This window comes from Schistocerca americana, chromosome 9, assembly GCF_021461395.2.
Source record: "Schistocerca americana isolate TAMUIC-IGC-003095 chromosome 9, iqSchAmer2.1, whole genome shotgun sequence".
In the NCBI taxonomy this organism is placed as follows: Eukaryota; Metazoa; Arthropoda; class Insecta; order Orthoptera; family Acrididae; genus Schistocerca; species Schistocerca americana.
Genome location: NC_060127.1, coordinates 212,084,401 through 212,099,563, shown reverse-complemented (window position 1 = coordinate 212,099,563; position 15,163 = coordinate 212,084,401). Strand labels below are relative to the sequence as shown.

Here is a 15,163-nt window from a genome sequence, read left to right as displayed (position 1 = left end):
CTGGGGAAAAATCCACGTATACCATCACAGTTACAAGAAATTATTCCATGTATTCATAGTTCCTTTTGTTTGCACATGCGAAACAATAAAATCTCATACAACTTGTATTATTTCCTCAGCACTATAGTTTCTGCCTACATTATACATTGGCCAGTTTAGTCAGTGATAGTTTTGCTCACCTGGAAGTGGAAAGTCCTATTCTCTGCTTACCAATGACTGTGGATATGCATGGCACACAAAAACTCGTGAAACCAAAATGGATGAGGCACATAATGCCATTTAGTCTTTCACAGTTTCATAAAATTCACACAAAAATTCAAATTTATGAATTGAGGTTCAAATAGACCATAGCCTCACTTGCCAAAGCTTAAAGATTTTGCTGCTTACAGCCACCTGAGGATCACACTTATGGCAATGACTTGCAGGTTCCATTATGAAGTGAACGCTTCAAGTGACTCATGCAGACTGATCCAGGCAGATATAATAGTGTTGCTTTTATTCTTTTGGTGCGGATGGCAAAGGGAACATTCAATTTATGATGAAAGGGTCACAAAATCAGTAGGATCTGAAGAATTTTACCCCAATAGTGGCAGATTCACAGACCTCCACAGTATAGAAACCACAAACAATGACCGATTCAGAGTACAGGAAATATTGATACCAGCAGGATTGCATGATTGAAGAATGAGTTATAGGAGTAACTCCCATTTCCTCTAAATTTTTAAGGCAGTAAGCTGAACAGTTCAATACAGAAGCCACAGATGTGAAATTTTGTGTATAGAAGAAGTATTAAAAGTAACAATAAGAGGGGCCCATTTCAAGAACATTAATGTTTAAAGGTTTTCAATAAGAAACACAATTACAGTGTTCCATAAACATAACGGATAAAGTGTTACATTAATCTTTGACTAAATGTTAAAAAACTACTAGATTAAAAAAATATTCAAGATTAAGTAGGAGAGATAAAAAGTTATACATTTTTGAAATACGTGCATTGAATGCATCCTACATGAAAATCTTTGTTTTTTGTTTCTTGGTATATCTGATGTAAGAGTAAAAAGAAATGTAAAAATAAAATTATAAAAATAAGCTGAAAGATTAAAAATAAAATAAAATCCAAAATTAGAAATAAATAATAAAAGTAAAAAAACAAAAACTGAAATAAAAAAGATGCAAAGTTCTTGACTAGTAACCAGAACATCTTGGCTATCGTGTTTGGTGCCAGTCAGTGCTAAAATTCTGAAAATAAAGTCATCAGCAATGGAACCCAAATGCTCCTGGAGTAGAGAGTCAACCACGCTGTGCCATTGGTTTAACATACAGAACTAGCCATGTAATGACACACTGGTGTCATGGTGCACTAAAAGAGAACAGGTGTGCATCCCATGAAAAAGAAGTTGGAAGAACCTGAAATGAAGAAGACAGTAAAGAATCAAAGGAATTGACAGACTGATTTGAATAACAAGAATGGGAAAAGTGTATGTGGGTGCTTTACCTAGCAGCTAGAGAGAAAAAGAAAATCTGAAGTATGCAGAAAACACCAGAGTAATCAGAGGTATTAGATGTTCCCACCATTTCTGATTATGTTGATGATGACTGATGTGTTGGCAGAAGAGCCAACACCGTGTAGCTAGAGGAGGCCGAACTGCACGCGTTTAAGCTCATGCAAACTGGCGTGTGGTCTGGAACAGTTAAAGGAGTTGAGTCTAGTAAATAAAGTACGTAGTTGCTTGAATACTTAACTTTAATCCATAATTGGTGTACATCGCTCTTGACGGTACATTAATAACAATCTCAATATAAACTGGTAATGGCGCCTTGCTAGGTCGTAGCAAATGACGTAGCTGAAGGCTATGCTAACTATCGTCTCGGCAAATGAGAGCGTAATTGTCAGTGTAGCTTCACTAGCAAAGTCTGCTGTACAACTGGGACGAGTCCTAGGACGTCTCACTAGACCTGCCGTGTGGCGGCGCTCAGTCTGCAATCACTGACAGTGGCGACACGCGGGTCCTACGTATACTAGCGGACCACGACCGATTTAAAGGCTACCACCTAGCAAGTGTGGTGTCTGGCCTGACACCACAATGATGACTACAATAACCAATTTACTGGATCTTGGAACTCCTTATCCAAATGTGGTAACTAATGAATGAGTTATTTTGCAGCTGTGGAGAACTTGGTACAGGGTGTGTGTGCTCTGCTTGGAATTGTGCCACATTTACTGCAAAAGGAACACCCCAAGACTGTGTGTATGATGAATACTTGCACAAGAAATGAATATTCTAAAATGTTTTGAAATATAAAAATGAAAGTACTTACACATTCCGTGTTAGTGTTTAAATACATTTCAGTACTCTGATTTCTTAACATAAATTAGCAGATAAATTAAGTGTAAATTATTTTCACTCATGTATGTGTAATATAAGCTTCCTTCTCAATAGCATAATTCCCCAACCTTGCAGAAAATTACCACTTGGTGTGGGGAACAGTTTATAATCACATATTTGTGACCGAGCGAGGTGGCGCAGTGGTTAGACACTGGACTCGCATTTGGGAGGACGACGGTTCAATCGCACGTCCGGCCATCCTGATTTAGGTTTTCTGTGATTTCCCTAAATCACTCCAGGCAAATGCCGGGATGGTTCCTCTGAAAGGGCATGGCCGACTTCCTTCCCCATCCTCCCCTAATCCGATGAGACCAATGACCACGCTGTCTGGTCTCCTTCCCCAAACCAACCAACCAACCACATATTTGTGCTATTTACAGTTAACTTGATTTAGTGTACTGAAAGTAGAGAAATTACAGTAATCTTACATGCAGTTGGTTTTAGATTACCTACAAAAAATATGCCAAAATAATAACTTTTGCTTAAGTGTGCACAGTTCCCCCACTTTTCCTTACTACTATTTACATGTTCTTTCTCAGTGAGTCTGCAGAGAGAGAGAGAGAGAGAGAGAGAGAGAGAGAGAGAGGGAGAGGGAATGGGGTGGGGTAGGGGGAGATGGACTGAAAGGGGTGGGAGGAGGTGATGAACAGAGATGAGGGGAGGAGGATAAGATGGATAAAGATAGGGGGAAGAAGAGATGGACAGAAAGATAGAGGAAAAGGAGATTAGGACATATACCCAAAGCCCATGAAAATTAGCATCTGTGAATCATTGCTTGGTTCACTAGTACGTTATATGAGAACATTTATAAATGCTAGGTTCACCTGGAGATCAACAGAGGTGGTGAACCGCAGGATCTCACGGAAGGCTGGATCTGGACAAGTCTCAACCTCTCTGACAGCCTCCCCTTCATGTCCAGGTTGGTGCACATGGTTTATGAAGACTCCCATAATCTTGCCACTCATGGTATCGACTGCTTGCAAAGAAACATCTGTCAACATAAGTTGTTTTCTGAGTCTCTAAGTTCTGTTCTTCAGAGTCTAAAAAGATGAACCTCAGTTTAAATCCTAGCCAAGCTATCTTGATTTTATTCTCTGCATCTTTATCAGATTAATTCTAAATGAGCCTATTACAGTCTTTCTAGTGAGGCCTCAATGCTAATGCCCCCCTGTACTTCTCTCCTCACTTAACCTACAAAAGGACTATACAAACAGGTGAATCCAATGCCCAATTGTAAAGTGATGTGCAAAAAGGTCATATCCTTTGACCTTTCTGAGAAATCATAAAATACAACAAAGATTGTACCTTACTTTAGTTACTGGGTCACAACAAAAATAGTCCTGCACCATCTCTGCATCTACTTGGTCATTCTGTAAGCCACACTAAAGTATTTGGCAGAAGGTTCATAGAACCACTTTCAGATTATTTTTCAGTCACTCCACTCTTGACTAGCAAATGGGAAATATGGACACCTAAATGTTCCCATACAAGATCTGAATTCTCTTATTTTGTTATGATGGTCATTTTGCCTTATGTAGGTATAAAATACATAATTTTAGCACAGACCTGTTGTGTATCATGGGTGATCAGACAATAAAAATAAAAATAAAAATAAATGGAAATTTGTGGTAAAGACTATGGGACCAGACTGCTGAGGTCATCGGTCCTTAGGCTTATACAAGACTTAATCTAACTTTAACTTATGCTTAGAACAACACACACATCCATGCCCGAGTGAGGACGCGAACCTCTGATGGGGGGAGCCACAAGAACCGTCACAAGATGCCTTAGACCCCAGGGCTATGTCGCACAGCTAAAAAGTAAAACCAAACTCTGTCCAAACAGGCCTCTGAAGCCAGAATGAGATTTTCATTTTGCAGCAGTGTGCGCACTGATATTAAACTTCCTGGCAGATTGAAACTGTGTGCTGGACCAAGACTTGAGGCAAAGGTCCCGAGTTCGAGTCTCGGTCTGACACACAGTTTTAATTTGCCAGGAAGTTTCAGGCCTCTGAAGGCTTAACGGTACTGACCGACCACCATATATCCTCAACTGATAGACACCTGTGGATGTGGATATGGAGCGGCATGTCGCCAGCTCACTGCTCTCCCCGCCATTGTCAGTTTACAGGACCTTAATTGCTACTCCTCACAAGGGGTTGCCACAACGTTGGGATCATAGATTTACCTCAAACTTTGTACACATTCAGTAGGCCATCAAAACAACATAATGTGTAAGTAATAAGGTGCAGTTCTGCAACAGAAGTTTTACATGTCTATTGTGTAACACATGTATTTGAGTGAAGGTGCCGAGCCTAAGGCATTGCGGTGAAGTAGTTGCCAGCACAGTAGCTCAGAGTGTTAGGTCAGATGGTTAGCTGCCTTCTATAATTGAAAAACTGAGTTAATGGATCAACAATGTTCTTGAACAGGTGTCATGATGGATCACCCACCATGATCAAATGCAATGAACAATAATGAACAAAATGAGATTATAAAAAGTGGTTAGCTTTAGCACACTGCATGAGGGTCATGCATGAGGAGACAGTTTGAATCCTGGTAACACTTACTTGTTAACCTACATTTTTTCTTCACTGGTCACATTATTTAATTTATTTTACATTTGAGAGGTAATATAATGAAAAAACCTCATGGGCATTTTCATGAAGTTGTAGTGAATCCCATATTATTTGACTACTTACTACTTGTAATTAAATTTTCAAGGATGAGGAACAGACTTGGAAAGCCCAAATCAAACCTTGATAAATAATGATGCGAATGATGTTGTTATCAATCATTAATATAGTAAGTCACGATGTGCTAGAGCACAAGAGTAATGAACAACTACTTGTCAGATGTGCTCTTGACATCACATGTTGCAGGATAATATTTGTGATACAGGCATAGAAAACATAAGTTGAAAGTTCATGCAAATACACATGTTCTTTTCATAATATTATCCCTCAAATGTCATATAAATTAAAAAATATGACCAGTGATGAAAAAATAGATTAATAATTAAGTTCAAGTGGCAGTCAAACCGTCATGTCATACACTCTCATCTTATGAAGCTCAAACACTAATCACCTCACCACCACAGATTCTAACACCCAACACCTATGCACAGATTCATAAGCACATAATAGACGTGTAAAACTTCTCTTGTGATTTTCTTGGAATTGCCAGAGTAGTGCACCGTACAACTTTCACATTATGTTTTTTTAATGGCCTACTAAAGCTTGAAGTATGTCTGTGATCCCAACATCCCAACAAGGGGAGGCCCCCTTGTCAGTCAAATTGCCTGCTTGCCAACAGCACTTGGCAGACTGGGGAGGGGGGGGGGGGTCACCCCTCCAAGTGCTAGCCAAGCCCAACAGCACTTAACTTTGGTGATCTAATGGAAACAGGTGTTATCACTTCAGCAAGGCCAGCCACAGTGGCTGAGTGGCTCTAGGCACTTCAGTCCGGAACCGCGTGATTACTACGATTGCAGGTTCGAACCCTGCCTCAGGCATGGATGTGTGTGATGTTCTTCGACTAGTTAGGTTTAAGTAGCTAAGTTCTAGGGGACAGATGACCTCAGATGTTAAGTCCCACAGTGCTCAGTGCCATTAGAACCATTTTTGAACTGCAGCGAGGCTGTTGGCTAGAACATGCAAATAACTACACTAAAATTGTCTGTCAAGTTGAGGTACATCATCTGACTGAGAAAGTGGAGCACTCAGATGGGGGAGGGGGAGGGGGAGGTGGAGGGGGAAGGAAGGCAAAGGAATGAAACTTCATGGGTTGGGAGGGATTATGATGTCATTTCAATGATTATAAAATTGAGTCAAATTTACTAAGAACTTGGCAGTATGAAACAAGTTGTCAGTATCCTGTCACACCCCCTCTAGCCTTGATGCATGCACTGATCTGGTTGGGAAGGGTGCCATAAAGCAGTCGTGTCCGGAGAGAAGTTGGCTCACAATTGATGTAACTGGTCCTCGATATCCTCAATACTGGACCTGGGATGGAGTTAATGTTCGAGCTGGTCTCACACGTGTTCTATCAGGGACAGACCTAGCAATCTAGCTGGCCACAAGAGTATCTCAACATCATGCAGGCAGTTCAGAGAGAAACGTGCTATGCGTGGATGAGCATCATGCTAGCAAAAAATTGCACCACAATAGTGTTGCATTTGATGTAACACATGAGAATGCAGGATGTCTGTGACATACGGTTGTGGCATCAGAATCCCCTCATTCACTACCAGCCACTTCATGAAGTCATAGCTGGTGACTCCACACACTGTAACACCAGTGCCACTCCAAAACATTGCCAGAATGGGACCTCTCCACATGCCACCATCACACTCGCTGAGAATGGTCGCGTGGGGTGGTACGCTGTTCCAGTTGTGAATGGAGTGCACTTTGGAGAAAAGAGAACCACTTGTATGAATATCAAGAGCTCAGATGGAAACCCAGTTCTAAGCAAAGAAGGGAAAGAAGAAAAGTGGAAGGAGTATATAGAGGGTCTATACAAGGGCGACATACTTGAGGACAATATTCTGGAAATGGAAGAGAATGTAGAGGAAGACGAAATGGGAGATACGATACTGCGTGAAGAGTTTGACAGAGCACTGAAAGACCTGAGTTGAAACAAGGCCCCGGGAGTAGACAACATTCCAGTAGAACTACTGACGGCCTTGGGAGAGCCAGTCCTGACAAAACTCTACCATCTGGTGAGCAAGATGTATGAGACAGGCGAAATACCCTCAGACTTCAAGAAGAATATAATAATTCCAATCCCAAAGAAAGCAGGTGTTGACAGATGTGAAAATTACCGAACAATCAGTTTGATAAGCCACAGCTGCAAAATACTAACGCGAATTCTTTACAGACGAATGGAAAAACTAGTAGAAGCCCACCTTTGGGAAGATCAGTTTGGATTCCGTATAAATATTGGAACACATGAGGCAATACTGACCTTACGACTTATCTTAGAAGAAAGATTAAGGAAAGGCAAACCTACGTTTCTAGCATTTGTAGACTTAGAGAAAGCTTTTGACAATGTTGACTGGAATACTCTCTTTCAAATTCTAAAGGTGGCAGGGGTAAAATACAGGGAGCAAAAGGCTTTTTACAATTTGTACAGAAAACAGATGGCAGTTATAAGAGTCGAGGAGCATGAAAGGGAAGCAGCGGTTGGGAAGGGAGTGAGACAGGGTTGTAGCCTCTCCCTGATGTTATTCAATCTGTATATTGAGCAAGCAGTAAAGGAAACAAAAGGAAAATTCGGAGTAGGTATTAAAATCCATGGAGAAGAAATAAAAATGTTGAGGTTCGCTGATGACATTGTAATTCTGTCAGAGACAGCAAAGGACTTGGAAGAGCAGTTGAATGGAATGGACAGTGTCTTGAAAGGAGGATATAAGATAAACATCAACTAAAGCAAAACGAGGATAATCGAATGTAGTCAAATTAAGTCAGGTGATGCTGAGGGAATTAGATTAGGAAATGAGACACTTAAAGTAGTAAAGGAGGTTTGCTATTGGGAGGCAAAATAACTGGTGATGATCGAAGTAGAGAGGATATAAAATGTAGACTGGCAATGGCAAGAAAAGCATCTCTGAAGAAGAGAAATTTGTTAACATCGAGTATAGATTTAAGTGTCAGGAAGTCATTTCTGAAAGTATTTGTATGAAGTGAAGTGTAGCCATGTATGGAAGTGAAACATGGACGATAAATAGTTTGGACAAGAAGAGAATAGAAGCTTTCGAAATATGGTGCTACAGAAGAATGCTGAAGATTAGATGGGTAGATCACATAACTAATGAGGAGGTATTGAATAGAATTGTGGAGAAGAGGTGTTTGTGACACAACTTGATAAGAAGAAGGGATCGGTTGGTAGGACATGTTCTGAGGCATCAAGGGATCACAAATTTAGCATTGGAGGGCCGTGTGGAGGGTAAAAATCATAGAGGGAGACCAAGAGATAAATACATGAAGCAGATTCAGAAGGATGTAGGCTGCAGTAGGTACTAGGAGATGAAGAAGCTTGCACAGGATAGAGCAGCATGGAGAGCTGCATCAAACCAGTCTCAGGACTGAAGACCACAACAACAACAATGGATTGTGGGAAGAATGATCATTGGTAAGCCTCTGTATTGGCTTTAATTTCTCGAATTATCTCTTCATGGTCATTACAGGAGATGTATGTGGGAGGAAGTAGTATGTTGTCTGACTCATCCTGGAAAGTACTCTCGAAATTTCTGTAGTAATGTTAATGCATCATGATTTGCCAGGAGGGGAAAACTGTAGGCACCCATGAAGAATTATACATTTTTTATATGCATGAATGTTTAATGCCATAAACAGGCAGGCCTAGAGAAGCCGCGGGAACTGAATGGGCTACCGCCCAAGAAAGCAGGAGATGTGGGAGTCTGATCAGTTTGTAACCTGCCGGCAAAAGATTGCGAATGGCGTGTCCACTCCCAGCAGCTGGCCGTGGTTCCACCCCCACTTGACCGCCTCCAAGCCTCCCTATTGGTCGGCCAGATCGTAAGACAGACAGTTCAATAGCGTTACCTCATCAGCAACACGTGAATTTAGCTGCCGATGGTTCAACACGTGAGTTTCCGAGTGGTTCTATCCATTTATGGGCAACGTGACTGAGATGCTGCAACTAGCTGCCAGGCAGAAGGCACTGACGAACATCAAGTGAAAAATAAAAATCAAATTTTTATACCAATAAATCCATTCAATAATGGCCCCCATTGTACACCCTTCACCCCTCCGCAGGATTGAAGCATGGGAGGGTGGGAGGGGGTGGTAAACTGACAGTTACTAGAGGGGCTCCTGGGAAGGACGGCCTTACATAATTTTAACAATACATTTTGATTATTTGTGTTTTTGTGTTAGATTTGTATTAAAAAATGACAATAATTGGGTGATGTTGGCGGATGGTGCGGTGGTGGTGTGGGACACTGTGAGTGGCAGCACTGGTTGCACCAATCAGCTGTTAGCGGTGGTAGTGGCGGAGGTCGCTGACCGTGACAGGCAGCCATAAGTGGGGGGGTTCCGGAAGGGGCGATGAATAGATCACAGGGGGGGGGGGGGGGGGCCTTCATACACATACATAGTTCTTTACGTCTAAAGGAGGGCCATGCCTTTTCTTTTGGGGGTATTTTACTTTTTTACTATTCCTTTCTACTCATTACTATCTTCTACTGAACTACTATCATATGAGGGCAGCAAGGAACACTCTTGCTTGCATTTCACAACTTAATATGGTATTCTCCAGGAAATTGCTGTTTAGGGACAGCAGGAAGAGATGACCGAAGTCACGCCAAAGGTCCTTTTCTAAACACTGCTCATAGTGATAAACCAATAAAGATAAATTCCTCAGAAGGGTGGTGATATTACATGGAGAGCAATTAAATAGTGAACCACTACCGTTAAGTAGAAGGGCTGAGTTGCTCGAAAGTATTCTTAGAGCTATACTCTATATAATACTCTGTGTACATTGTCACTCAAAACCTATACAATAAATGACTGATAAATCGTAGGAAGATTAGAATCAATTACGGCAAACAAGGAGAAGAATAGGGAGAGAAGTGGTAGCGTCCGGGGGCGTGACTAGCTTATCGCAAGGCGACCTCTGTGCCAGCCCACGTGTTTGTGCCATGCGGTCTCTGCTTATAGCAAGCGTGCACTGGGAACATAGGCCACAATTTAGACAACTAAAAAGACTGTCTCAACTGGAAACTCACTGTATGATCAAATGAATCATGGTTAATGGTTCTGCTCTGACCTCTGGGGTGGCAGAATAAAACAGACCATTTAACATCACTTAAAATAACACACACAGGACCTTTTGACTGCTCACCAATAACCTCAATAAAACAACCTCATACATCACTTCATGTCAACAAAACCTCACTGCCCTCTGGGGGTTAACAGCCGGAAGTCATCTCGTAGCTTCGTGCGATATCTCTATAAAATGGCTGGAAAAGTGTGTCTGATATACATGGTTATATTAGTTCTTGTAGTGCTGCTGGAAGGCATAGCCAAGCATCACTTCCCAGACAGCAGAAAGGAAAAACACAGAATAGAAACGTTGATGGGGCAGTAGGGTAAGAGGAATCGGTTGCCTACTGCCGGCCTAGCAGGAGAGTAAGGAACTGAGTCAAAGAAATTTGGCCTCTACTAAACCAAGTTTACCGTGGGTCAGAACAGGTCTGGTCTTAGTTAACCAGCAGTGAATTGAGTATGTAGCACCTTGGGGAGGGGAGGGGGTGCGATGTCCTTAAAGCAAGAGAGATGGGCAAAGGTAATTACTAATATTATACGAAGAGGGGTGGTGGAATTTCAAGAAACCTCTTGGGTGGCTTGCGAGCCATCTAGTAAAATCAGTCACAAACTTCGTACTAGCTGGTTTCAAGGTGGGGCATCTCATTGCCCGGGACTAAGAAAGTCACATAGCCTCGACAGTAGAACGTGTTAGTGTGGGAGGACAGTGGCAAATATCTGGAGTTACTAGTGTGTGAATGTATGTTTGTGTTGTTGGTTGAGAAACAGCTCTGCTTAACTTCCATGCCAGGGAAAAGTAGACGGAAGCAATGCTGTAAAGTGCTTAACCCTCACACCAGGGAAAAGTAGGGAGGGGGGAGGTGGGGGGGGGGGGGGTTGCTGCAGTAGTATCATCACTGATCAAATCCCTGACTATATATGGTACAGCCATGTTTCCATACAAGGGATTGCAATGGGTGGATAGTCTAAGGGCATGATACTGATTAGACCTCTGATTACAATAAGTGAATAGCCTAAAGACAGACAGGGTGCAGACCGAATGCTGCTAGAGGAGCACAGAAGGCTGAATGTGGTGACAACAGAGAAATTCCGACTGTAGTAGCCATATTAGAATATATAATGGTTGACTAACCATACCCGACAGGGCTGACCCATTTTCGGTTCAGTACAGGCTGCGACAATATGGGTTTGTTTATGACAGTAAGCACTGGATAACTCACACATTGAAAAAATGACAATGTCACATGGATCTGTTAATGGAGCTACTTTCTGAAGCAAATAAATTTTTTTGGTTTCGATTAGCAAAAAAGGACATTTGCACAGTTGGCCCATTACTTGAAACACTGTGTAATGCTGTTGCAAATACTACACAAACAATTCCCACTCTTCCTTTGCCACTCAGCAGGGTGGAAAAGCTGAGGATGTGGGATGATGCGGAAGGACTGTGGCAATTGTAACCAACTGACAAAGCAACTCTAACTGCTGTTCAAGCTGCTGTTGCTGCTGTCATAACAATGAACCAATGCCGGATCCACGCTGTTGGTGCACATGTGAAAAACGAAATTACCTTGTTGGCAAAAACTGTAGAATCTACTGTTTTCTTGCAAATAGCGAAGTAAACATTAAATGCAAGTGCAGCAACTAAACGCCAGAGTTTATGCATACACGTGGACAGAGACAGTGGGAAAAATGAAATAGGCCAAGTTTGGTATCAAGCATCATAACAAAACACGTAAAAGTTTTAGATGGCAAATAGAACCTTAACGATCTGTGATCATGTGAGATGGAGCAGGCCACATTGTTGGCATATGTAAGCCCCACTTGGGTGATCATGGTGCAGGCAAAAAGAGAGGCAGGCATCCTAGTTTTGGTATCTTGCCAGGGCAACCAAATGTGAACTCTGCAGTTTTGATGGTGGCGTCACAATTGAGAACAGGACAGCATGGCTTGTGTAGACTCTCCAGTCTGCCAACACACCTCAAAGGTTCACTAGCTGTAGAGATCTCATTCATTAAGCCCAACAGTTCAGAGTTGAATATGTCATTTTGTTCTTTCAGTACTTTAGGGTCCTTACAAGTGTGATGTTTACTTATGTGCAGCAGTTTTTCTTCTCGTTTGTTCAGGGCAGAAAGATCATCACTGACTACGACAAGTGTATCGCCATTTTCCGTGGAGGCCAGAGTCTGAAAATGAGTGACATACGCTGTGTATGTACTTGCATATTTTACACTCAACAAAGTAGGAAAAGATAGAGTGCTGTTTATCATAAATATGATTTGATAAGCTGCAGACAGGCATAAATAAAAGACACTTACACTTAAGGTTTCATCCACAACCTGTATCAGAAAAGGAAAGAGAAACACACACCACTCATTCACATAAGCAGGCACACCTCATGTACACATGACCGCCATGCTCCCTGAGTTGGCGGTAATATGTGCATGATGTGTCCTTGCTTGTGTTAAGAACTGGTGTGTGTTTCTCTTTCCTTTTCTGACCAAGGCTACAGCTGAAAGCTTATGTGTATGTCTTTTAATTGTGTCGGTTTCCAACGTAACATGTCATCTTTATGGTAAGTAGCAATTTGTCTTTCCCTACATTGTTGATACACCAGCCGGGAGGTTCTATCTTTTCCTATATTGTTCATATACCAACCTGGAGTTTCCATTGTTCCATTTTACACCTGAATTGAGACATGTGCACGAATATCTGTGGCTGTAAGTTTTGCACTCAGGACACATCACAGATTCCACTTGAAGAGACAGGGGGAGGAGCAAGTATGTAATAGACTGTCTTTGTTAATTAAAATTAACAATCATACAAACCAGATGCATTTATCTCTGAATCGACCAGTCTACCTGAAGACATCAGTGTTTCACCAAAACAAATACAATGTGAAAACCAGTGCAATACATGTGCCTAAAATGAAACAAATGCTACTGGACAAGTGGATTACCATTAGAAGCACTACAGCACACGAAAGGCAGGGCCATGAATCCAGGGAACCAGCTAGCAAGAAGACACCACCAACACCTCAAAACAAGGAGGATTTTTTACAGCTAACAATACTAGATGTAAAAAAGAGGTAAGTGGTCAAGCAAGACACATATAGTCCCTGTTTCATACTCTAAATTGTTCCATCAGAATGTTCAGTCCCTTTCCAATAAGCTGAATGAAATACAAATCTTGTTAAATGATATAAGTGATATTTCTGTTTTATGCTTTACTGAGCACTGGCTAAATAAAGGCATGATAGAACTAGCACACCTACCTCAGTTTACATTAGCTGGCACATTTTGTAGAGAAGTACTCAGGCATAACTGCATATATGTTTGAGAAGATATAGACTTCACTAACATAACCAAATTTGACAGCTTATCTAAAGAAAGACACATAGAACTCTCAATAGTAGAACTGCCAACTAGAAATTCTGTAATCATCTGTGTATATAGGTCACCAGATGGTGATAAAGTTTTTTATTCTCATATGGAAGACCTGTTTGAGGATTCCAACACCTTAAAAAAATATTATCATATGTAAAGATTTAAATGTTGATTTCTCCAAACCCAGTTAATTTAAAGATGAAATCAAAGATTTACTGAAGTCCTTTAACCTAAAACCAACTATAACTAACCCAATGTGTATAACCACTACTTCTGCAACAACCATAGATCAGGTGTTTGTAAATACAGATAAACATACCTGCAACACATAGACTGGAAACACTGGTTTCAGTGATCACAATGCCCAAATACTAACACTGGCTATTCCAGGAAACACACAAGCCCAGAAAACTAGAGCTATTGTCAGGAAGTTTAATAATGAAAACATAGATTACTTTTGTTCTCTCTTGAGAAGAGAAATCTGGACTGATGTTTACAGTTCAAACGACAAAGATGACAAGTTTGATAAATTTATGGCCATGTACAAACATTTCGTTTTTTTTTTTCTTTTTTGAAGTAGACTTTCCTAAACAAACATCACTTATAAATTCTGTACATAAACCAAATAAATGATCACAATAGGAATAATAATATCATGCCAGAATAAAAGGAACTTATATGAATACTGAAAGCAAAGTGCAAATCCTGTATTTATCAACTACTTTAAACAATATAACCAAATACTTAGACAAGTTATAACAAAAGCAAAGAAAATATAAAATGACAAACAAATAAAAAATTCCAGGAATGAGACTAAAGCAACATGGAGTATCATAAAAAGAGAAACAGGTACTACATCATTAGCCCACAAAATATAGAACTTCGTGAAAACAACAATAAAATAATCAACTCCACAGTAGTGGCTAATAAATTTAACTACTACTTTTCCAATGTAGCACACCACCTGATTACCAGACATTACAACTCACAATCAGACAGTAATACATTTCAGTCAGATACAAAAATTCTTATAAGAAGCTGAAGTTCATAGTTAATCTATTCACTCAGTTTTTTTATTACAGAGGGCAGCTAACCCTCTGACCAAACACGTTCAGCTACCGTGCCAGCATCGTTGATCATTGCTGATTTTTCCACCTTTAAGGGCAGTTTTCCACCGGAAGGGCTAGAGAATGCCCTGAACCTCTGTCTGCTCCACCGCCTTTTTTGACAAGGCCGTTGGCTGAATAAGGGGTGACTTCTTTCGCTGGAAATCTTCAACTGCCACTGCTGATTATTTTTGTTCGAAATCTAAGCGGTTTTCTGCTCAAGAATTATGACGTTATCGGAAATGAAACATTTCCTCTACATGGATTCCACAAATAGAGATCCTGAGAAAATTTGTTCCTCACTCCGTTACTCCACGAGATCCACAGTGCCGTGAACGACGGCGCTGAGGTTGATGCCGTGTTCCTTGATTTCACTAAGACATTTGACACAGTCCCCCATTGCCGTTTAATGAATAAAATTCGAGCTTACCGAGTATCGGAGCAGACCTGTGACTAGATTCAAGAGTCTTGCAGATGAAACTCAACACTTCGCTCTTA

At 41.0% G+C, this 15,163-nt stretch overlaps 1 protein-coding gene across 1 annotated transcript in view; it reads right to left on the bottom strand.

Moving 5' to 3' along the window:
* Positions 1-15,163, bottom strand: part of LOC124551251 (arylalkylamine N-acetyltransferase 1-like) — a 74,622-nt gene that overhangs the window by 14,120 nt on the left and 45,339 nt on the right. Inside the window, exon 3 of the mRNA XM_047126247.1 lies at positions 3,212-3,378. Coding sequence (XP_046982203.1) covers positions 3,212-3,378 — 167 coding nt within the window. The remainder of the gene's footprint in view (positions 1-3,211; positions 3,379-15,163) is intronic.